Source organism: Eriocheir sinensis, chromosome 63 (assembly GCF_024679095.1).
Source record: "Eriocheir sinensis breed Jianghai 21 chromosome 63, ASM2467909v1, whole genome shotgun sequence".
Classification (NCBI taxonomy): Eukaryota; Metazoa; Arthropoda; class Malacostraca; order Decapoda; family Varunidae; genus Eriocheir; species Eriocheir sinensis.
In genome coordinates, this window is record NC_066571.1 from 7,010,840 (window position 1) to 7,033,473 (window position 22,634).

General features: G+C 40.1%; 1 protein-coding gene across 1 annotated transcript in view; it reads left to right on the forward strand.

Moving 5' to 3' along the window:
* Positions 1 to 22,634, forward strand: part of LOC126986932 (thyrotropin-releasing hormone receptor-like) — a 75,519-nt gene that overhangs the window by 28,393 nt on the left and 24,492 nt on the right. Inside the window, exons 4-5 of the mRNA XM_050843453.1 lie at positions 545 to 623; positions 11,774 to 11,957. Coding sequence (XP_050699410.1) covers positions 545 to 623; positions 11,774 to 11,957 — 263 coding nt within the window. The remainder of the gene's footprint in view (positions 1 to 544; positions 624 to 11,773; positions 11,958 to 22,634) is intronic.

A 22,634-nucleotide genomic window follows, 5' to 3' on the forward strand; every position in this document is an offset into this window, starting at 1 on the left:
CTCTGCCGTAAAAACAAAGGCCAAATATATGATGTTTCTTAGACCCGAATTCTCAGGCGCTTTCGGCTCTCACAGCAAGCAATTCCCAAGGCCACAAAGAAGATTAGTCTAGTTCTTATGAGTGTTTTATCACATCAATGGCGCAGAAGCCTTGTCAAACTATCACTAGGCTCATCAAGCTACCCATGGAAATACTAACAGAACTACAAAATCCTTATCAAGTATTGGTTCTTACGTACATGAGGGGGATGAGGAAAAGAAACAAGATAGACAAAAAACAAAATAGAGAACAAAAAGATAGAAGACAGAAAACATATAAACCAAAAACAAGATGCAGGCCAAAAAAAAATAAAAGTAGAAGACAAAAGACGAAGTATGACCTAAAAAAATTGAGACAAGGGGCCTTAGATGCTTTGCCATTAGTTCGTTATATTAAACAGCTCAAGGGTATCGTAGTTCACGTGTGTTAGTGTTTACTGGAAAGCCGTACACAAACTGACGAACACACCCTAACCAAGACGTCTTTCTTCTCCCTCTTCTGCAGGTTTTCGAAGAGGTATCGCAACAGAGATGACATCTTCCACCTACAGGAGGTCAACGGAGGTCAAGCCAACGGACATAAGGTCAGTCACTCGGTCAAACAGTCAGTCAGTAAATCAGTTAATCAGTCAGCAAGTCTTCCGAACAGTCAGTAGGTCAGATAGTCAGTCAGTAATCAGTAAGTCGGTCAGTAAGTCAGTCAGTAAGTCATCCAGCCTTTCAGCATTTCAGTTAAGCAGTCAATCAGGTAGTCAATTAGTCAGCCAGTCATTCAGTAGGCCAGTTAGGTAGCAAGTCATTCGGTCAATCAGTCATCCAGTCAGTCAGTCAATCAATTACTCAGTCAATCAGTCAGCCCATTAATCAGCCATTCAGTTAATCGGTCAGTCACTCAGTCAGTCACCTTTAACAATCACATCCGTTATTTCTCACCTCCGCCATAAGAAAAATACACGAAAAATACACAATTTATTATAACGCAACACATAATTCTTATCCCCGGCGGTAGATAAATTATTAAATGTTTTCCCAGCGCACAGGTGAAGGTAAAATAATAACATACTTACTTGATTAACGCAAAAGGTGAATTTAATTTTGATTGAGAGAGAGAGAGAGAGAGAGAGAGAGAGAGAGAGAGAGAGAGAGAGAGAGAGAGAGAGAGAGAGAGAGAGAGAGAGAGAGAGAGAGAGAGAGAGAGAGAGAGAGAGAGAGAGAGAGAGAGAGAGAGAGAGAGAGAGAGAGAGAGAGAGTATAGTAAATTATGTATACCTTGCAAGCAAAGACCCTGAAAAGCTGCCCTCGAGAAAATAAAAGAAGAAAGAAAACTGAATACATAAACTTTAAAAGACGCGCGGACACCTGACTGTGGTGACGCTGGTGTGAGGGTAACAGACAGACGGACAGACAGACAGACAAAACTTCCCACTTGCCACAAAACTTTCACGATTCATGTCTTTAAGAGTGACAGAGACAGAAACAAACAGACAGACAGACAGACAGACAGGGACAGACAGACAAAATTTCCCCTATTGCCACAAAACGTTTACTATACATATATGTCTTTAGGAGTGACCGACAGACAGACAGACAGACACAAACAGACAGACAGACATACACAGACAGAACTTACCCCTTGCCTCAAAACCTTCACTATTTATGAGTCTTAAGGAGTGACAGAGAGACAGACAGACAGACAAACAGACAAAACTATTCTCCTTGCCTCAGAACCTTCACTATTCAGAAGAGTCTAGTGGAGTACTCTTTCCTCTCCTTTCCCCTCACCCTCTCTTCGTCCCTCTCCCTCGCCCTCACACACATACACACACCATACAGAGGGTACAGAGGAGGCCTGGAGGTCAAACAAGGGGATACAGAATGGGAATTTTAAGTGGCTTCCATGTCCACAGTGGAAAGGGGGGAAAGAGATTGGGCCTACACACATGAGGGAGACGAGGAAAAAACAAGATAGACAAAAAAAAGTAGAGAACAAGAAGATAGAAGATAGAAAACAAGCAAGACAAAAACAAGATGCAGGACAAAAAAAGATAAAGACAAAAGAAGAAATATGGCAAAAAAAAAGGATAGAAGATAAAAAAAACAGATAACAGACAAGAAAAAAATAGAAGACAAGAAAATTATAAAAAAACAAGATAAAAGACGGAGTAAGACAGAAGACAAAAGCAAGATAGAACACAGAAAAAAAAAGACAAAAGACAAATAACGATAGAAGACAGAAAAAAATAAAGATAACAAGATAGAAGACAAAAACAGAAAAAAACATAGAAGATAAAAAAAAGATAAATAAAGAAGAAAAAAAAGGGGGAAAAAACAACATAGAAAACAAAACAAAAAACAAGATACAAAACAAAAAATGATATGGAAGACAAAACGTAACAAAACACGACAAAAACAAACAGGCTCAAGAGTTTGCTAAAAGATAATAAACAAAAAAACAAGAAAACAACAGCATAAAAACAAATGGCTGAATAAATGAATTAATTAATAAGAGAGAGAGAGAGAGAGAGAGAGAGAGAGAGAGAGAGAGAGAGAGAGAGAGAGAGAGAGAGAGAGAGAGAGAGAGAGAGAGAGAGAGAGAGAGAGAGAGAGAGAGAGAAATATATTCATAAGGAAAGGCGGAAAGACTTAACTTAATAAATATGAAAGTATCTGAGAAAATTAAATAAAAAATGCACACACACACACACACACACACACATACACACACACAGAGGAGGGGGGGGGGGGGGGGGCGTCATAACGCCGGTAAATAACTCGACACGGTATGAAAAGGGCAGGTAAAGGAATATCACAGGTAGGTTTAGTGTTTCTCGGCATTTTCTTCTCATATTCTTATTATTATGTTATTTTTATTTTCTCTGCGTTTTATTCATCACTATTCTCTGCGTCTTATTTTCTTTTATATTTTCAGCTTTTTGTTCTTTTTATATTCTTTGCATTTTTTTCTGTTTCATTTTTCTGTTTAATTATTTGCATTTTTTTATATATTCTCTGCGTTTTCCTTTTTTACAATCCTCTAATTTTGTGTTTTCTAGTCTCTTCACCTCGTTTTTTTTTTGTATTATTTTCTCAATATTGTCTTCATTTTACTCTTTTAATTTCCATGCACTTTGTTCTGTTTAAATCTTTGCACCTTACTCTTGAACATTCTCTCTCTATTTAATTGTTGCACATTCTCTCAACTTTATTTTTTTCATTATATTCTTTGTAAGTCGTTTTGGTATATATTTTGCATTTTGTTTCTGTTCTTTGTGTCTTCTTTTTGTATATTCTCCTTTCTGTTCATTTACAATCTCTACACATTTCACTTCTTTTAAAACTGACTCATCCCGTCTACCTAATAACACGGTAAGGAAAAAACAAATTACCTTTATGACAGGAGAGAGAGAGAGAGAGAGAGAGAGAGAGAGAGAGAGAGAGAGAGAGAGAGAGAGAGAGAGAGAGAGAGAGAGAGAGAGAGAGAGAGAGAGAGAAAAAAGTTTAATCAGCGATAATATGACGCAGTACAGAATCATTCAGCAATTAGTGGTGGTTAGATCCTTTTTTTTTTTTTTCCTTGCACTCTTCCTTTCGTGTTGTAATTACCGCAAATTACTTTTTTTAGTTCAAGGTTCCCTAGTGTGTGTGTGTGTGTGTGTGTGTGTGTGTGTGTGTGTGTGTGTGTGTGTGTGTGTGTGTGTGTGTGTGTGTGTGTGTGTGCGGCATTTCTAATTATCCTTGTCTGTCCTTTTCCTTTAATCTCTCTCTCTCTCTCTCTTATGTATATCTTATTTTTTCTCTTTACTATTTTTACCTTCCATTTCATATCATATTATCATCCAAGTTATCCTCCCGCTCATTCACATCTTAATCTGGTCATTCCCCTTCTATCTTCATCTGGTAACATTAATCTCTCTCGTTCGTTTGCTGTTTTTTCTGAGGCTATTTACGTCCCCTTTCAAACACCGAGGCTGTCTATCTAAAAATCTATTTATCTATCTCTCTATCTATCACTATACTTATCTACACCAACGTACACACTCATTTATTTTCTTTGCTCTATTCCCCCTCTTTATCGGTGGCTGTCTATCTATCTATCTATCTATCTATCTATCTATCTATCGAACTAACTAATTAACTAACTGTCTATCTATCTATCCGCCTAACTAACTATCTATTTATCTGTCTATCTATCAACCTATCTATCTATCTATCCATCTATCTATCGAACTAACTAATTAACTAACTATCTATCTATCTATCTATCCGTCTAACTAATTAACTATCTATTTATCTGTCTGTCTATCTATCTATGTCTATATCTCTCCTTTCTTTCTATTTTCATTGTTTCTTCACGTTTTGTTCTTGTATAACGCTCGATGCCATTCTCTCTGCTCTGTAAATTCTCTCTTCCGTTCTGTTGATCTTCGTTCTGTCTGTTCCCCTTCATTCTGTTCCTCGCTTTTCTCTCGCTGATACGCATTGTTATTTCTCGTCGTTGTTGTTTTGTTTTGTTTTTGTTCTCTCTCCAAACTTAGGCAACCTTCATTTTGTTCTTCCTTCGTGGTGTAAGTTCACGGCCGTTCTTTTAATCTTCGTCAAAGGTCATTCGTTCTATGTCTATTTCACAATATTTTCTCTGTTTTGAATTTGCTTTATATCGCTCTGTTTTGTCCTTCAACTTTTAGTCTCGACAACAACAATATTCTTCCTGGTCGACATTATATTGCCCATGGATATTTTTTACAATTATTTGTTTTTCTTGTTCTGTTCATCCAGTTATATGAATTTTCTGTTTCAAATAATTTTACCTCATTTTTATTGATTTCTACTTTTATTTCAAACTTATTCAAAATTATTTTACCTGAATTTTATGCTTTTTTTTTTCAATCTGCTTTTATCGTGTTATGTTCTTCCAATTACATGTTTTTTATTTCAAATCATTTTAGCTCATTCTGATTTGTTTCACCTTTTATTTCACACCTGTTCTAATATATTCAATCACATTTATGTTAATATATTATCAGCATGGCTCTGTTTCCTCTGTCAAGATTTACTCCACACTTATTCTTTTCTGTTATACTTGCTGTTGTATTTTCTGTTTCAAATTATTCCACCGTGCTGTGTATTTCCTTTTAACTCTCCTTCCAGGTAACGCTCCGTTCCATTTTCTTTCCACGCTTTCTCTCGTTCCCTCATGAAAAAAACCGACTAAAGACAAACGGAAATATTTCTTTTTGATCGTGTGAGTTTCTAAAGAGCGCTGCATCCGTAATGAGCGCTAATCCCTGGAACACTTCGCTCACTCGTTCGCCAGTCATACCGCCCGCTCTTTATCTCGCTTCTTGGTAAATCAAAACAGAAACCAAGAGAACAAAATAAAACACAAAATCACCCTCTAATCACCCTCATACTCTAATCTATGTCTTGCAGAGAAAAATATAAACCAATCTTAAAACATACTGCTCATTTTACACAATTACTTCGCCATTTATCAACTCCGTCAATCAAAACAAAGAAATAAACATAAATTATTAGCATAACATGAATACGAAGAGGAGAAAAAGTTAGGTGATTAATTACGCGTAGGACAGATAAGTCATCAAATCATATCACTACTTTTTACAATAACTTCATCACGCTAATAACAAAATGGAAAGAAAAAGGAACTGGGACGCAAATACAGTTGTGCAAATTATTATTGAAAGGCAATGTGCGTTTGTCCTGTACGGAGAAAAAGTCATTCCAATCATATCGCCTCTTTATAACACTCCTGCATCCCGGTCACTTCACAGATAAAAAAATAATAACAGGAACACGCATCTGTATATCTCGAAAAGAAAGAAAACTCATTATTCTCCCAGCATATAACACTTCATTTTTACGCCATCCAATTATTATAAAAGACAGTACAAGGAAAGAAACGAATACTCATACAAAACTACAACGGATAAAAGAAAGAAAACAAAAGGAGAGGAACACGCACGCTTTTGTATATCTCGTACAGAAAGAAAACCCACAATTCTCCCGGCATATAGCACTTCACTTTTACACGACTCCACTTACTTACTGAAAAGGGGTAAAGTTAAAGAAAGAGATCATTGCCCTTACCAAGCTACAATGGAGAAAAAAAAAGGAGACAATCTAGCACACGCATCTGAATATCTCGTACGGAGTGAAACCTCTTTATTGCCGCTATAGAACACTCCATTTATACATCATCTAGTCGTAATAAAAGACGATAATAAAAGAAAGGAAACTATTACCCACACAAAACGGCAATGGAAAAACTGCACGTGTCTCGTATTCAATTAAAATCGTAATTCATCCAACACGTCACATTTTTTAATCGTATTCCCGCGTCCTCCCACACGTGAGGTAAAAATAAAAAACAACAACTGGCCTTATAGCACGAAAAGGAAAAGTGTTATCAGCGGAGGAGATGAACTGGAACACGACCGTTCAGTATCTAGGTATTAAGTGAAGTTTAATTCTCTTCACTTCTCCCATGATTCTTCTTTTTATTTCAGAGCTATTACTGCGAGCGTTTTTATTTGTAGCTCCTTAGTGTGTGTGTGATTGCGTGTGTGTGTGTGTGTGTGTGTGTGTGTGTGTGTGTGTGTGTGTGTGTGTGTGTGTGTGTGTGTGTGTGTGTGAGAGCGTGCAATCCTCCCGATATCGACCTCTCTTTCGGCCACCTCTTTAGATTCTTTTTTTAGGAGCAGCGAGTAGCGGGCTTTTTTTTTATTATTGTTTACTTTTTTTGTGCCCTTGAGCTGTCTCCTTTGTTGTAAAAAAAAAAAATAAGTGAGTGTAGGGAAGGATGCATCGAGAATGGAATGAAGGAGAGAGGGAAGAAAAAATAAAGCGAAGATAAAAATGACGATGACGAGGGAGAAGGGAAAGAAGACAGGAAAGAAGGAAGCAAGGAATCACAGCAGGCAATGAGGATGGAAGATGGTGAGGAAGAAGAAACTCTATGCATGTCCGTATGTGCGTATGTGCGTGCGTGTCCTGACCCAACCCCTTTCCTATCACCCTCATTTCCTCAGGCCATCCGCTTGCTATTAATATTCCTTTAGCCATTACCAAAACCTTCGGCGTCTCTATCTTCCCTCGCCCTCCTCTCCGCAAGTAACCCTGCAGCGAACCACACCCTACAGCCGGCCAGGAAGGGGAAGGGCAAGGCAGGGACAGGCAGGGGCGGGAAGGGCTGGGCCGGAATAACGAGGGCAAGGGAGGAAGGAGGGCGTAGGGATTATGGAAGGATAAATGGAGGATGGATTACTTAAGGAAGAAGAGGATGAATATTTATGAGATCAGAAGCGAAGTGTCTGAGCAAACAGTGGCTTAATTGGGTACTGTGTACAGTGTTAATGTGACTTCGTTTATATATACCTGTGTTTTGCCTTTCTCTCGTTCTCTCTCTCTCTCTCTCTCTCTCAAAATTTTATGTACAAGTCGTAAGTTTTTTTCTTTTTTGGCTTTCATTCAGTCCATTTGCAATCTCTCTCTCTCTCTCTCTCTCTCTCTCTCTCTCTCTCTCTCTCTCTCGTTATGGCCGGTGCAGGGGGAGGATTAATGGCCGCACAAGAGTAATGAGACACAGCCCGCTATGCACCGCCGTCATTTGTTTCCCTCCCCCACTCGCATGTAACTCGCAGCTAAAATGTTTCCACGTGTACCTGTTTTGCTTCAGTTCCCCTCCTCGATTTCTTTTGGGCTGGCTTTGCGCTCCCGTTTTCTTTTTAAAACTTGCACTATTCCGTCGAAGCTTCTTCTTTTTTCCTTTTTTGCATATTCCCTTTTTCATTTGATCGATCTTTATTATGTAATTTCATTAATTTTTTAAGTTTACGGTTATTATGTCTTTCGCTTTTTGATATCCTTCCTTTTGGTGTCATCTTTTTCATATTTTCTCATTTTTTCTCGTCATTCATCATTTTTTTCACTACTATGATAATACTGTTATCTTTGGTTTCTTCCTGTCTACCTCATTCTTTTCTTTATGGCGTGTAATTTCTTTTCTAAACTGTACAATACCTCTCTTCTATTCATCATTGTTGCAACTTGTGTAATATCCTTTCTCTGAACCTCTCTCTTTTTATTTATTTTTTATCTCCAACGGGGTAATAATTTCCTCTCTAAGCCATGTCATGTTTTTATATTGTTGTTTCTCTTTGTATTTTATTTTCAAACACTTCAATAGTTTCCATTCCCAACCCGTGCAACATATATTTTTCCCACATCGATGAACATGTCTTTTTATTGGCCAAACACTGTAATTATTTTTGTTTTGTTGTGTTTTTTGTGTCTTTAGCCGTGAGATACCTTCCATTTCATTTCCATTTCCCTTTTTTTTTCCATCAGCCACTTACGTTGTCTCTTCCATCACAAAGGCTTCACGGATCTTCATTTTTCCAGTCCTCATTTCTTTCTCATTTCTATATATATGTTGACCTTTCAGAATCGCTTATCGTTCTTTTTTTTTTCTTATACGTATGTTTTTTATGTATCCTCAGCCCTCGCATATTTCAGATTCTACAGCTTCGGTCATTTACGCGTGTGTGTGTGTGTGTGTGTGTGTGTGTGTGTGTGTGTGTGTGTGTGTGTGTGTGTGTGTGTGTCTGCCTGTGTCTGTCTGTCTCTGTCTGTCCATGTGTCCGTTTTCTCTCTCCTTTTTATACACATTTCCTTAGTTCTATTTTTTTCTATGTAATTTTTCTTTCCCCTCGAGGTACAATTTACTCATATTTTCCTCCTTAAAACTTATACTATTCCGTCGAGGCTTCTTTTTTTTTTCTTTTTTGCATATTCCTTTTTTTCATTTGATCGATCTTTATTATGTAACCTCAATATTTTTCAGTTTACGGTTATTATGTCTTCGCCTTTTGATATCTTTCCTTTTCATATTTTTTTTCCTTCAAATTCACACCATTTTCAGCTCTCTTTCGCGTTTCCAAGTATTTCCTTTTTACCTATTCATGTCCCTTCCATACGTGTCAAGCCTCGTATGTACAGTATATTTTTCATCAGATTCAATTTATATATGTATGAGATTTTTTTAACTTTGTACACATTTTACATTTTCTATATTTCATCACATTAATATTCCTTCATCTATATCGTCGTGTCATTCCTCTACAAGTTTAGCAATACATTTTTTCTTCCATTTTACTTTATATACATTTTTTTCTTTTTTTGCTCTTTACACATCTTCCTGTAATTTATCATCGTTAAGTTATTTCTCCTTTCTTAAATAGTCACGTTTTACCTCATTCTGCTTCTCTTACACGCTTCCATCCACGCAATATTCATTTTCGCTTAACAGACCATTTTTATCCTTTCTATTTTCATTTCTCATTTAACCTTCTCTTTATCTTTTCCTCACGCCACGTCTTTCCGGTTTCCACTTTTATTATTTTGCTCTTTTTCAACTCCACCTATTTTCCAGTTTATACTTTCCAGCACCTCATTATTCGTTCTTTTCAAATCTTTTACCTCGTGTTTTTCTTTCATACTTGTCTAGACAGGAACGAATTATTCCAGTTTTAAGTCATGTTTTGCTTTCCTTTCCCTTCATACTTTTTTCCAGTTTATATTTTCTTTTTTTCATCCTTTCACTAATTCCCCTTTTCGTTATTTCTCGTTTATCTCGTCGTGTCTTTCTTTCTTCCTCCTTTATTTTCATGACACACATTTTCTCTTTCAACGTTAATTACCTTCTTCATCCTTTCATTAATTTCCCTCTTCATCATTTCTCGTTCACCTCGGAGTCTTTCTTTCTCCTTTCCACGACACGCACTTTCCAGATTTTACTTTTCCGTTATTGCACGATTTATCTTCCCATGTCGCATTCTTCGTTATCTCGCTTTCTCCTCTTCTCAGTTCCCAAATTATTCCCTCTCCAATCTATACCATTTCCAGATTTTTTTGCTTTCTTTCCGCCTTTTCTTTAGTGTTCTCACCGTTTTTCATATTTTTCCATTCATTTATTTTATGTTTCCCTATGCTCAGTTTTCATTCTTTTCCCTCCACGTATCTGTATTGTACCCCGTCTGCAGATAAACATTTTTCCATTTCGTATCTTCTTTTTCACTATTCTTAATCGTATTTCCACTTTTGCTAACACAATTTTCCGCTACGGTGCATCATATATTATTCCACAACAAATATTCGTTTTCATACGTTTACTCGCTTGGAGACACACACACACACACACACACACACACACACATTATTGTTATTATCATCATTCTTATAAGAGGCGAAACCGGTTGAGAGGGAGGAAAACGGACACTATCGTACAGCAACCCCTAGACACCTGAGACGCAGAGAAAGGTAAAACAGGAAATGAAAGCGATGAGCGAGAGGGAGAAGGAGGACGAGCGAATATAGAAGCTTATATAAATGAAGGAACGGAGTGAAATGAAGGGACAGGCGGAATATATAAACAGACACAGGTGGATACGTCAAGCCGAACGGACAGGTGAGGTGGCTGCAGCAGGGAAGGTAAGGAGATGGTAATTAAGGGGAATTAAACGATTTGAATACCTGGAAATCGGTTCGTCCTTGTCTTCGTCAGTGCCAGGTGGAGTGAAGAACATCATAACTGTTTGTGGCGTTGCTTCCTCGGGTGCACTTAGGAGCTGGTTTTGACAAGATTATTTCACGTATGAGAGCGTTTAGTACTGTGTTTCTGCTCTTCTTTTTCATGTTCATCTCCTACTCTTTTCTTTTACGTTCATCTTCGTCTTCGTTTTCTATTTTTTCTACTCCTTCTCTTTCGCTCTTCTCATTGTTCCTTTTGTTTTTGTTGTTCTTTTTCTTCTTCTTTTCCTTCTTCTATTTCTTTCACTCATTTGATTTGTTCTTCCTCCCCTTATTCTATCCATCTCTCTTTCAACTCTGTTCTTCACCTTCCTCCATCTCTCTTCCTCCTCCTCTACCTCCGTTTCCTCTTATCTCCCCTCCACTTCGTCTTCTTCTCCACATCCTCCTCCTCATTGTTCTTGTTCTTCATCTTCTTCTTCTTCTTCTTCTTCTTCTTCTTCTTCTTCTTCTTCTTCTTCTTCTTCTTCTTCTTCTTCGTCTTCTTACTTCCTCTCTTTGTTCTTTTAATTTGCGATAAGTCTGGTAACTCAGTTTTACCCTTATCTCGTTCCTACACTCTTTCTCTCCCAAGTTCTTCCTCGTCCTCCATCGTGTCTTTCCTCCTCCTCCTCCTCCTCCTCCTCCTCCTCCTCCTCCTCCTCCTCCTCCTCCTCCTCCTCCTCCATTCTTTTTCTCAATAAGTGCCACTAATTAGCTGACTTTGAGAAGAATTTTGCTCATATCTTACAAACTATAGAGAGAGAGAGAGAGAGAGAGAGAGAGAGAGAGAGAGAGAGAGAGAGAGAGAGAGAGAGAGAGAGAGAGAGAGAGAGAGAAAGCAGACAGACGGCAGACAGGGAGGTAGGTTGAAAAATAGCAAAACACACACACACACACACACACACACACACACACACACACACACACACACACACACACACATACAGTTTTTGTGACATGAACATAAATCATCGCAAAAACTGAGATAAGTATAGCAGAAATAATAATAATAATAATAATAATAATAATAATAATAATAATAATAATAATAATAATAATAATAATAATAATAATAATAATAATAATAATAATAATAATAATAATACAAAACTAACTCCTTCCCTCCCCCCTTCTCCCCTATCAGTCCGGGGGCACCAGCAGTCACAGCCAAAGCGGGCGGGGGGGAGCTGGGCCCTGCCATAGCGCGTCCTCCGGGGCGGGGCGCGGTGCAGCCGGCAGACCACCGCCCCCCTCCTCGTCCTCTTCCACCACCAAGAACAACAACAACCTCAAGATGGCGACCCCCTTCGCCTCCTCCGCCGCCACAGGTAAGAATGTACAGGTGTGTGTGTGAGTGTTTGTGGGAGAGAGAGAGAGAGAGAGAGAGAGAGAGAGAGAGAGAGAGAGAGAGAGAGAGAGAGAGAGAGAGAGAGAGAGAGAGAGAGAGTCCGTCTAGCTGAATGATTGATGAAATGAGTCTAAAACCAGGGCATGGAATAGTGATATATATGCAAAAAACGAACATACACACACACACACACACACACACACACACACACACACACACACACACACACACACACACACACACACATTCACACACAGGTACATATATCACATTTCTCTTTCCACTCATCCCTGTCTGTCTATCTTTCTATCTGTTTGTCTGGTGGGTGGATGCGCCTTCTACTTCCTTCTCCACCATTTGTCCTTCCTCCCTTCCTGTCAATCTGCCTAATCCGACATGCATGCGTTTCCAATTCCTCGGTTCCCTCTCGTCTATATAATCTGTCCCTCCTAGTCCTGTCATCCTTCAGAACGTTCGACATGACCTAGTTCCCTTAGTCCGGGTCTTACTGCTGCTGGAGGATGTGTGTGTCTTTTCTTAATTCGTGAGTGTGCGTTTGTGTGTATGTGTGTGTGTGTGTGTGTGTGTTGGTGTTCTATTTCCATGGTCGCTCAGATAGAACGAGTATTTTTTTTTTTGTAAGTGTGCTCTTGTTCATTAATCATCCATGCTCTAGTTATGACAGTTCTCCCTTCCTCTCGCTCTCCTGATCCATAATGCTCACTTTCGTTTTTGCTGTCCCCGTTCCACAAAAGGATAACGACGTTGCTTTGATGATGGAAATATACAGTTACACACATTCATACATACATACATAAATACATACATACATATACGTGGATCTTCATATTCATTCACATAACTGGAATCGTAAAGGCGGATACACCACACACACACACACACACACACACACACACACACACACACACACACACACCACCCACCAACACACACACACACACACACACACACACACCACACACAAACACACACACACACACACACACACACACACACACACACCCTCCCCACACACACAAACACACAGACACACACACACACACATAACAACATACCTCAAACACACACACACACACACACACACACACACACACACACACACACACACACACACCTCCCTCCTACACACACACACACACACACCTCCCTCCTACACACACACACACACACACCTCCCTACTACACACACACACACACACCTCCCTCCTACACACACATCCCCACCTCCCTCCTACACACACACACGGAGGGAGGAGGTTGGTATAGTGGGTGAAGCAACTGACCTACAACCATGAAAGCCGGGCATCGAGTTCCTGTGATGAGCCAAAGACAATATAATCACCAAGCCTGAGAAACAGCGCCTCCTCAGTTGACTAGTCAGAGAATAGGTGCGGACGTCACGCGACTAATGGCATACTGATCACCTTGTGTGTCACTCCAGTTAGAAGGCACAACAGGAGAATACAGTGAAGGGAAGGACAATACACAAAAGCACAAAGCAGAACAAAACAACAAAACAACACACAGAGAGGCAAAACAACACACAGGAAGCAAAACAAAACACACAAGAACACAGGATAGAAAAACCCAGCACCCAGTGGTTTGGAATGGAACGAAAATTGAAAAGGGAAAGAAAAACGGTGACGCTGAGATGGGAAGAACATGGAAAAAAAGAGGAAATGGCAAAGCAGAGAAGGGCACAGACTGGCAAACACACACACACACACACACACACACACACACACACACACACACACACACACACACAGGTACAGGTGATGAATAATGAAGAGGCAACAGAACATGAAACGCAGAACATGACGTGACCTAAAATAAATGAGTTGAATTTAATAATGGCCGAGTGTGACGAAGGATATGACGTGTGTGTGTGTGTGTGTGTGTGTTTAAGAGAAAGAAACAAACAAACAAACAAACAAACAGACAAACAGAAAAAATGAAAAGAGAGAGAGAGAGAGAGAGAGAGAGAGAGAGAGAGAGAGAGAGAGAGAGAGAGAGAGAGAGAGAGAGAGAGAGAGAGAGAGAGAGAGAGAGAGAGAGAGTTTAGGAGGGCAGAAAAGATGAAACTGATAAAAGTGATTCGCAAAAGGAAACAATGAGAGCAAAGAAAACAGAAATTTCAAATATAATAGACGAGACACACACACACACACACACACACACACACACACACACAGACACAAAGACACCGCACAGAAACACAATGATATGACAAGCACGGATAAACCTTTTGTGAACATTTCATATACACCAAAAAAACGAAACAAAACAAAACGACACATGGGACCGTTTGAAAAGATTTGAAACGCAGAGAAGCGCAAAGAAAACACGCAAAAACATGAGAGAAAATCCACTGTCAGTTTGAGTGTCAGTTCGGCAAAAAAAAAAAGGAAAAATCTTTAATACTAGCTACGCGTGTGTGTCCTGTTTCCTTTGTCCATCAAGAGCAAGCACGAAAAACAAAATGAGGCGAACATGCAAAATTAGACTAATCCGCTTGACTGTCATTTCCGGCTCATAAAGAGACTAAAAAATACAAAAGCTTTTTATGATGTGTCTCGCTGTGTCCTTTGCTGGAATGCGTAGACCAACCCATGCGTCGAGGGCGGCCACAAAACGTACGGTATGTAGTAACTGTCCACCAGGTCATGTTTGGGTTAATGGAAACCCGAGGAAACGAGGCGTCGTATTACAAGACATTTTGCTGCCCCAGAACACATATTTGACAAGGCTTTCGTAGGAGTTGTGAGCATTTCCAAGGGTAGTTTTATGGCCGTGGTAGTAGTGTGACCCTTCCTCTGTACCGTGAACCTGAAGAAACACTCATTAGAACCTGACTGACCCCCTCTTTGACCTTTAGAAATAGCTGATGTGAGAAGCGAAAGTGTCTTATAAAACCGACCTAAGGCCTCTATTTTTAAACATCAGCACTTCAGTTCCCCTATTTGTAAAGCCTTTCAGGACACCTCTCCTCCCGAAATTGACCCCTCTTTCTGCCACCTCCTTGGATTCTTTTTAGGAGCAGCGAGTAGCGGGCTTCTTTTATTATTGTTTACTTTATTTGTGCCCTTGAGCTGCCTCCTTTGTTGTAAAAAAAAAAAAAGTTACCGGGGTTTTCATGGCCTGTTATGCGAGCCTAGTGATAGTTTTACCCGACTTCTGCATCATGAATCGAAAAATCACCCATGGAAACCCAGTAAATCTTCTCTGTGGCCTTGGAAAACAGTCGTAATGAGACCCCGATACGTTTAAGAATAGGGACATAGAACTCTTTGCTAATTTTATGGCTCGTCCCTTTTGCCTTGATGTGGTTGATGTGGTCAGTCTTATTCTAACCTCTTACACAGCGACTCATTAAAGTATACATATCTTACTCTTACGATTCACTTTCACCTTACCATAATCTTTCCCCATTCATGTTCTGTGGTTTCCGTTGGTTCTAAAGTAATGAGGCACGGAGCTACGAAATGAGTCCCTCCTACGCCCGCTGTATTATTATTTCATACAGTTAAAGGGGGGAACTCAAAGGAAAAAGAAGAAACACAAAAATCCCGCTCCTGTAAATAGTGGAGTCACAGCATCCGGAAGAAAGCCCCGTAGTCTCAAACATTTCGGGGCCTCCACAACCACAATTTATATGCCTTTCGTAGGGTTTGTGTTAGTATTTCCATGGGTAGTTTTATGAGCCTGGTGGTAGAGTGACAAGGCTTCTACACCATGGACGTGAACAAACACTCAGGAGAAACAAATCAATCTCCTTTAAGGCCTTGGGAAATATTTGATAAGCGAGCCGAATGTGTCCGAGATATGGGTCTTTTTTTTCTTATTTTATACAGCTGAGGAGACAGTGCAAGGGCGTAAAAAAATAATAATAATAATAATGAAAAAAAAGAACGCTACTTACTGCTCCTAAATAGAGTAGAAACATCCCATATATTTGATTTTTATACAGTAGAAGAAGCAGGGAAGACAATTATTTAACAAGAAAATGACCCGCAAAAACGCCGCATCAAGAAAGAAAAGAAAAACAAGGAGTACTCAATTACGAACCAGAGAGTTAGAATCGTTTGAAGAGGTGTCTGATAGTCCCCTCTAGTCTGGTGTTCAGTTATCTATGAAGAGGTGTCGGGCCCAGAAGGTTAGAACAGGAGGTTGTCTGATACTCTCCTCTCTGTCTGGCATCTAAGTTACCTATTTCTGAAGACGTGTTGGCCCAGAAGGTTAGAACAGGTTGTCTTGATACTCTCCTCCTGTCTGGTGATTTGTTATCCATTTATGAAGACGTATAGTCCAGAGAGTGCTACCCTAAGGGACAACGGACTAAAGCGGTAGAGCAATCTGTCAGGGAGGCTCAGACGGCTGCGGGGGGATGAAAGAGCATGAGGCGAGGAGACTGGCAGCGGCACTATTACCCGAAAGGATTATATATACACCCATTCAAGCTCCTACGATGAGCGTGGGCGGAGTGAGATGATTAAGAGAGAGAGAGGTTATTGACAAGTTTCCCTGGATGGAGTTGCATAAATTGATAAGCACCTGCTGGGAAACTAGAGGCGAATGGACGATTGTAGGTCTCCGTGGTCGTGGTCAATGTACTGGCACATCAACAGTTAGTATCTCAGGAGAGTGGGACGAGAGAGTAATTGAAAGGTTATTGACAGGCTTCCGTAGAATTGAATATATTGATAAGTACCTGCTGGGAAATTAGAAGCGAAGATTATGCTACATATTAGAAAGCCAGTGGTTGAAGAAGACTGACATCATTAACAGTTTCCGTGGAGATACTCAAACTGTTAAGTACCGGCTGGGAAATGATGTAGTAGTGAAGATTATATTACGAATTATATTATATTGGTGTGTGCATCAGGAGAGGCGGTGGATGAAAAAGTCTGAGGTCATTAACAGGTCGAACGGAGTTAACAAATTCATGAATACTGAGAAATTAAAAGCGAAGATTATGTTACAAATTATACTGGTGTGTGCATCAGGAGAGGCGATGGATAAAAAAAAACTCTGAGGTCATTAACAGGTCGAACGGAGTTAACAAATTCATGTATACTGAGAAATTAAAAGCGAAGATTATGTTACAAATTATACTGGTGTGTACATCAGGAGAGGCGATGGATAAAAAAAAAAAACTCTGAGGTCATTAACAGGTCGAATGGAGTTAACAAATTCATGTATACTGAGAAATTAAAAGCGAAGATTATGTTACAAATTATACTGGTATGTGAATCAGGAGAAGCGGCGGATCAGGATGTTTAGAGTTATTAGGAGGTTTCCCAGAGTGGGTTACATGAACTAATACGTACTGGCCAATTAGCAGCGAGGATTACGTCTATTACCGTTGACCTCAATAATGGCTAAGTCGTAGGAGAGTCAAGGAGTCATCGGTTATCGGCAGGTTTCCGTGAGTGGAGTTGCACGATACCGATAATGCCCTGAACAACACTACCACAGCCTCGCTCACTCATACCTCCTCACCACAAGTTCTCAAACCATACTTGCTACCTGCCTCATCTTACGCTCACTCCCACCCACACAGCACCGCCATAGCCCCATCTCTCATACGCCCTCAGCCCCTTGCCTTAAGATCACTCTCAGCCCCACAGCACTCACATAGCTCCCTCCCTCACGATCACTCTTAGCCCCATAGAACTGCCATTGATCATACGAGAGTCCTAGGCGAGCGAATGGGTCATATATATAGAATTCTAGATTATTGAGAGGTTTTGGTGGACTGGGTTACGGGCAAATTAGAAGCAAAGATTACGCCTATTACTGTTAATTAAGACCCCAATGATTCCCTTATGTTTTTGGAGAGTCAAGGCGTCTGAGGTTATTGACAGGTTTCCGTGAATGAGCTTACTTAAGTTGGTGAGTACTGGCAACTTAGAAGCGAGGATTGTGACTACTACTGCTTAGGCTTAAACAATGGTGTACCTCAAGGGGAGTGAGTGGGTGGGTCGAGGCGTTTAGCTGTTTAAGGTCGAGCGGATTCTTGTGTCGTTGGGTTCAAAGGTCGCGAGAACACAGTGGTAAGCTTAATGTATGTATTTCGTTCTCCCTAAGAAGGAATTAAGTTTAAAAAAGTTAATTTCCGTCTCTCTCTCTCTCTCTCTCTCGCAAATGCATACTTTAGTGTTGCGGTTTAAAACTCTATGGAGACATCATGATGCATTTCAATATATATATATATACTTTAAAAAAACATTCTCTCTCTCTCTCTCTCTCTCTCTCGCAAATGCATACTTTATTGTTGCGGTTTAAAACTCTATGGAGAAATCATGCTGCATTTCAATATCTATATACTTAAAAAAAAAACATTCTCTCTCTCTCTCTCTCTCTCTCTCTCTCTCTCTCTCTCAAAATCATACTTTATTGTTGAGGTTTAAAACTCTATGGAGAAAACAAGCTGCATTTAAATATATATATACTTAAAAAACATTCTCTCTCTCTCTCTCTCTCTCGCAAATGCATACTTTATTGTTGCGGTTTAAAACTCTATGGAGAAATCATGCTGCATTTCAATATCTATATACTTAAAAAACATTCTCTCTCTCTCGTTCACGGCCAACACAATCGTCATGATACAAATGTTACAATGGCGGAAACCTCATAATAACACTCGCCTCAATTTCTGTATCGAGGGAAAATCAATCACGGAGCTAACTAACAACACACACAACGTTAGTCTTCTCTTTTACATTACTTTATTTCACTTTAATTTCCGGGCGTCGTCGAAATTAGCAGCGTCGGTCTATTGTTATGAGGGAATTACCTGCGGCCTGAGCGAAACCTTCTTCATTATTATTAAATGCTTCTACCTGTCCACTAAGAAGGGAAGCCTATTACCTGCTTGTTGGTTACCTGTCCTGAGTTAGCTGCCCTCACCTATTGCCCTTTTTAAATATCTTCTCTTCTCTTTTCTCTCTCCTCTTCTCTTGTCTACTCTTCTCTTCTCTTTTCTTATCTTTTCTCTTTCCTTTTCTCTTCTCTTTTCCTCTCATCTCTTCTCTTCTCTTCTCTTCTCTTCTCTTCTCTTTTCCTCTAATCTCTTCTCTCTTCTCTTCCTCTCTTTTCTTTCTCTTTTCCTCTTCTTTCTCTTTCCTCTTCTCTTCTTTTCTCTCTCTCTTCTCTTCTCATTTCCTCTCTTCTTATCTTCTCTTCTCTTCTTTTATCTTCCCTTCTCTTTTCGTTTCTTTCCTTTTTATTTTTTTTATTTCCTGTTCTGCTTTGTCTTCTCTTCCTTTTTTTCTTTTCATTTCATTTCATTACTTTCTTCGTCTTGTACTGTTTCTCCTCTGCTCCCCAGTTACTCCATCTTCTCTTCTCCTCTCTTACTCTTCTTCGTCTTCCCCTATAAGGTTGTAGTCTAATGCCTCGCCTCGAAGTTCGATTTCGTGTATTTATCCTGCGGTTTCCTCGACACACACACACACACACACACACACACACACACACACACACACACACATATATCCACAAACACGCTACCCCACCCCCACCCCACACCCATCCACAAACACACACGTCCGCCCACAGAACGCCCCCCCCTACACACACACACACACACACAAGTTCCCCCTCCTACACACACACACACACACACACACACACACACTCGGGCCGCTCCAGTTCACCTTCCCAAGTTTCCTTTGAAGGGGCTATCTGGGGGAGGTGAGTGGGGAGTTGCCGGGACCATGTTTTAAAATGAAGAGCACAGGGCTGCGGTAATGTACAGTGACGAGTACACACAGAGAAGTACATTTTGCTGTATTTGAACTACAACACTGTTTTATTTGTTCTCTTCAGTTCTTGGTGCTAATCTGAGGGTGAATGATCTAGTCTTCACCGTAGCAACCATTAAACCTCATTTCTAGTTGATAGGTTGGGTTACGTTAGGTTGGGTTGGGTTAGGTCAGGGATGGGTGAGGTTAGATTAGATTAGGTGACGTTAGTTAGGTAGTTAATTAGTTAGTTAGTCAATTAGTTCGTTAGTTAATTAGTTAGTTAGAAAATTAGTTAGTTAGTAAGTTAGTAAGATAGTTAGGTAGTTAGTTAGATAATTAGTTAGTTAGGTGGTCAAATTACGACATTTTTGATTGATTTGATTAGATTATGTTACGTTAGTTAAACAGTTAGTTAGTTAGTTAGTTAGTTAGGTGGTCAAATTACGACATCTTTGGTTGATTTGATTAGATTATGTTACGTTAGTTAGTTAGTTAGTTAGTTAGTTAGATAATTAATTAGTTAGGTGGTCAAATTAGGATATCTTTGGTTGATTTGATTAGATTCTGTGTGTTTGCGTTAGCTTTGCATGGGTTAGGTTGGCTTGGTAGGGTTGGGTTGAATTTAGTTTGGCTGGATCTCTTAGGATTGGTTTGGTTGGGGTTCCGTTTGGACTCCTTAAATAGGGTTGAGTTTCGCTGTAGGTGAGTTGCGTGCTGGGTTGGATTTAGTTTGGCTGGGATTGTTTGGTTGGGTTAGATTTGGAAAGGGTTTGGTTCAGTTTAGTTTCTATTTGGGTGAGGTTGCATTTGTTTTTCTTACAGTAAACAGCTCAACGGCAATAAACAAAAAATAGGCAAAGATAAAAGCCCGCTACGCACTGCTCTTACAAAAATAAACAGAAGTGGCCATAAAGAGGTCAATTTCAGATGGTTTGAGTTGGATTTACTTTCTTTTTTTACCAGATTCACTTTCCTTTGGTTAGAGGATTTCACTGTAGGTCCTGACGACTCACTGCAAGTCCTCACCGTTTGATTCGAGCATTGCAGAGATGTTTGGCTTCTTCCGCATTCATTGGATTCAGTCAGCTGATGGCAAACTCTTAAGTCTTTCCCACACACCCCAAAGCACCCGCCCTTCCACGTGCTCCCTTCCCAGCCGCCTCTTGCCACCGGCCTCGACACACCTGCAGCTTCCCACGATCGTACCTGCAGTGTCTTTGTATTCATTCTCTCAAGCTTCCGCCTCCCACATCAAGTTCCAAAGGCCGAAAACGAGATAAATCGGGTTCTAATATGTTCCTGATAGAGAGGAATGGTTACACTACCACCAGGGTCATACAACTATCCCCGGCAATGCACACAACTTTTACGAAAGTCTTGCCAAATACGTGTGTTTGTGACGCTTCCGCCTCTCACTTCAGTCATTTCCAAAGGCCAAAAAGGAGATAATTCGGGTTCTAATGAGTGATGTTTTATGTCCATGATATAGAAGAAGGGACGCACTACCGCCAGGGTCATAAACCGTCCCCTGGAAATGCTTGGGTGAGGAAATGTTTATGACGCCTCCGTTTCCCACATCAGTTATTTCCAAAGACCGAAATGGAGATAAATCGCGCTCTAATGAGAAGTTTTTAGTTTCATGATACAGAAGAAGAGTCGAACTGCCAACCAGGGTCACAAAACTACCCCTGGAAATTCCCACAACTCATACGAAAGCCTGGTCAAATATGCGCCGAAATGTTAAAATTATCGCCCTTCGCCTCTCCCTTTCATCCATGTTCACCTCACCTGCGTTGTCTAAATAGCATTCACCTTCCTCCCTACCCCTTGATAGCTTCTATACCTGTCTTATTCACTCCTTTCATATCTACCTGCCCTCGTTCACCTTCCATACCTTTTAACTTCCTCCCTGAGCCTCGATTCTCATTACCTGCGCCTTGATCTCGCCCTCTATAATCTACCTGTCCCCTTCCCTCCCTTCTGGTCCCCGCACACCTGTTGGAGAAGTGTAAGCCGCTGATACCTTTCTCCCTTCCCTCCGAGCCTCTCTTCTCCTTACCTGTGTCTTAAACCTCCCCTCTGCAACCGACCTGTCCCAGAAGTCACCTGAACCAAAGACGGGGCGAGGGAGAAAATGAAGGGAAAGGAATATATGTAAAATAAAGGGAACGAATGAGAAAAGGAAAAGATAAGGATGGGAAAAAGGACATGAAGGAAACGGAAAAGATGCATGAAGGTAAAGAATGGGGGAAAAAAAGGATATTGGGAGAAGGAAAAAAATGAAAGAAGCGGGAAAAGAAGAAGGGAAAGGAGAGACAAACATGGGAAATAAGATAAATAGAATGAAGGAAGAAAAATTAGGGAAATTAAAAGCGTGGGATGTGAAAGCCACTTGCACTAGAGAAGGGAACGAGGGAAATAAAAAGAGATGAGGGGAAGGGAAAAAGAAGAAAAAGAAGAAAAGAAGGGAAAGTGGGAAAAAAGGAAAAGACAAGGATGATAAAGGTGAGAAATTCATAAAAGGAAGAAAAAAGAATGGGGAATGTTGGAGAGAATGAAACGATAATCATGGTAAATGTAAAAAATAAAAGTAAAAGGGAAAAGAATGGGAAATGCGGGAAAGAAGGAAAAGACAAGAAAGGGAAATATGTCAAAAAGAAAGAAAGAAGAAAAAAAAGGGAAATTACAAGCGTGGGGTATGGAAAGAAAAAGAGGAGAGGAGAGGAGGGCAAAATAGATAGAAAGGAGGGAAGGAGAAAATAAGAAGAAAAAGAAGGAGTGTAATAAACGACGAATGAGGAAACAATATAATATGAGAGATAAAGCAGAGAAGAGTGACCTGTAATCTCTCTCTCTCTCTCTCTCTCTCTCTCTCTCTCTCTCTC